Source organism: Austrofundulus limnaeus, unplaced genomic scaffold (assembly GCF_001266775.1).
Source record: "Austrofundulus limnaeus strain Quisiro unplaced genomic scaffold, Austrofundulus_limnaeus-1.0 Scaffold2010, whole genome shotgun sequence".
Classification (NCBI taxonomy): Eukaryota; Metazoa; Chordata; class Actinopteri; order Cyprinodontiformes; family Rivulidae; genus Austrofundulus; species Austrofundulus limnaeus.
In genome coordinates, this window is record NW_013954412.1 from 41,821 (window position 1) to 43,503 (window position 1,683).

The 1,683-nt window shown below is 33.8% G+C and overlaps 1 protein-coding gene across 1 annotated transcript in view; it reads right to left on the reverse strand.

Annotated features, from left to right (window-relative positions):
- Nucleotides 1-1,316: 1,316 nt before the first annotated feature.
- LOC106536865 (mast cell tryptase) overlaps nucleotides 1,317-1,683 on the reverse strand; it is a gene marked incomplete at its 3' end in the record, with an annotated part of 7,522 nt that continues 7,155 nt past the window's right edge. Inside the window, 1 exon segment of the mRNA XM_014034206.1 lies at nucleotides 1,317-1,585. Coding sequence (XP_013889660.1) covers nucleotides 1,317-1,585 — 269 coding nt within the window.

Here is a 1,683-nt window from a genome sequence, read left to right on the forward strand (position 1 = left end):
ATGATACCACTTTTTTGTTTGGGCAAAGATTTAGAACAGAAGTTCAGGATGATTCAGACAGAATTTGTAAAAATACAAACTTGGTTTAAACTTAACAAATTATCACTAACTTTGGACAAAACAAACTGTATGATATTCAGTAATAGAAAAAGAAYGGTCGATGCTTCTTTTATAGGTTGATTGTGTGGAGATCTGTAAAGTTAGTGAAGTAAAGTTTTTAGGTGTTATAGTTGATGAAAACCTGACCTGGAAACCTCATATAAATTACTTAAGACCAAAAATCGCAAAATCTATCGTAGTACCACATAAGGTGAAGGAGTTATTTAATGATAAAGCACTATTTATATTATACAACGCAATAATTGTTCCACATTTGATTTATTGTGTTGAAATTTGGGGTAAGGCATGTAAAACATTTACTAATTCTATTCTTATTCTGCAAAAAAGAGCTATAAGAATTATTACACAACGCATTATAGTCACCTATCTAATGTATTGTTTCATCAATTGAAATTACTAAAATTTTATGAGTTGGCTGATTATAAGATTTTGTTGATTATGTATAGGGCTCATAAAGATGTATTGCCTTTGAATATTCAATCAAATTTTGTTAAGAGGGAAAGTTGTTACAATTTGAAAGAATTTGAAATGTTTATAAAACCTAAAATTCGAACAAACTTGAAAGATAGATGTACCTTGGTTCAAGGAATAGGAATGTGGAATAACTTGGACAGCGATTACAAAAATGCTGATTCAATTCATTAATTTGGTAAAATGATAAAATTTAAATTATTGAAAAAAATACGAAGCTGATGTTTGAGGCGTTAATCAATTAATGTTTTTGTTAAATAGGGGCAGGTGTTATGAGATTCTTTACTTCTGCTTCCTTTCATTTTGAGATTGTGTTCCTTTTGTTGTTGTACTAAAATTTTTGTTTTTATATCGAAATTAATAAAACTATTAAACTATGTGGTCAATGTTTACACATGGTTAATGCTTTTATTTGTCAAAACATTTAAAGAATAATGTGCTCCCAACTGGTAAAATCATTGATTGAATTAAAAAATCTGTCAAAGTCATTGGACAGGTTGCTCATTTCTTGCTCCAAAAATGTTAAAAAAATAAAACAAATAAGTTTTGCAGTTAATTTACCTCTTAAAATATCAGTTTTATTTGTTATCTTATTAAGAGACTCAATTCATTTGTCACTCAGGCCATCAGGCTGCACAACGGCCATTTTCTGTTTTGTGTTGAGTGACTGAAGCAGCAGACAAGTTGTCAGGAAAATAATGTCTGGTCTCGTTTCTAAAACCCACCTCCACTTCCAATGCTGCCCCAGCCGGTGACCCAGGAGTTCACTCCGCTGTAGAAGGTGCTGTCTGAAGCTGCCAGGCACACAGGTGAGATGTAGGCGTTGAAGSTTACAGGTGAGGAGAGCCTCAGGAGGGCGATGTCGTTGTCGTTGGTAGCAGAGTTGTAGTTTGAGTGAACAATGATCTGAGCTACTGATCGAGAAACTTGGTTTGGATTGGACCCCTGCAGACTCCGAAGACCCAGATACACTGTCAGAGCAGATAGGCTTCCACTGGTCGTCATGAAAAGAAACAAAAACCGAACATTTTAAAACCATGTTTAGGTATACTGTGTGAAAAACACCCAGTGTGTGTGTGTGTGTGTGTGTGT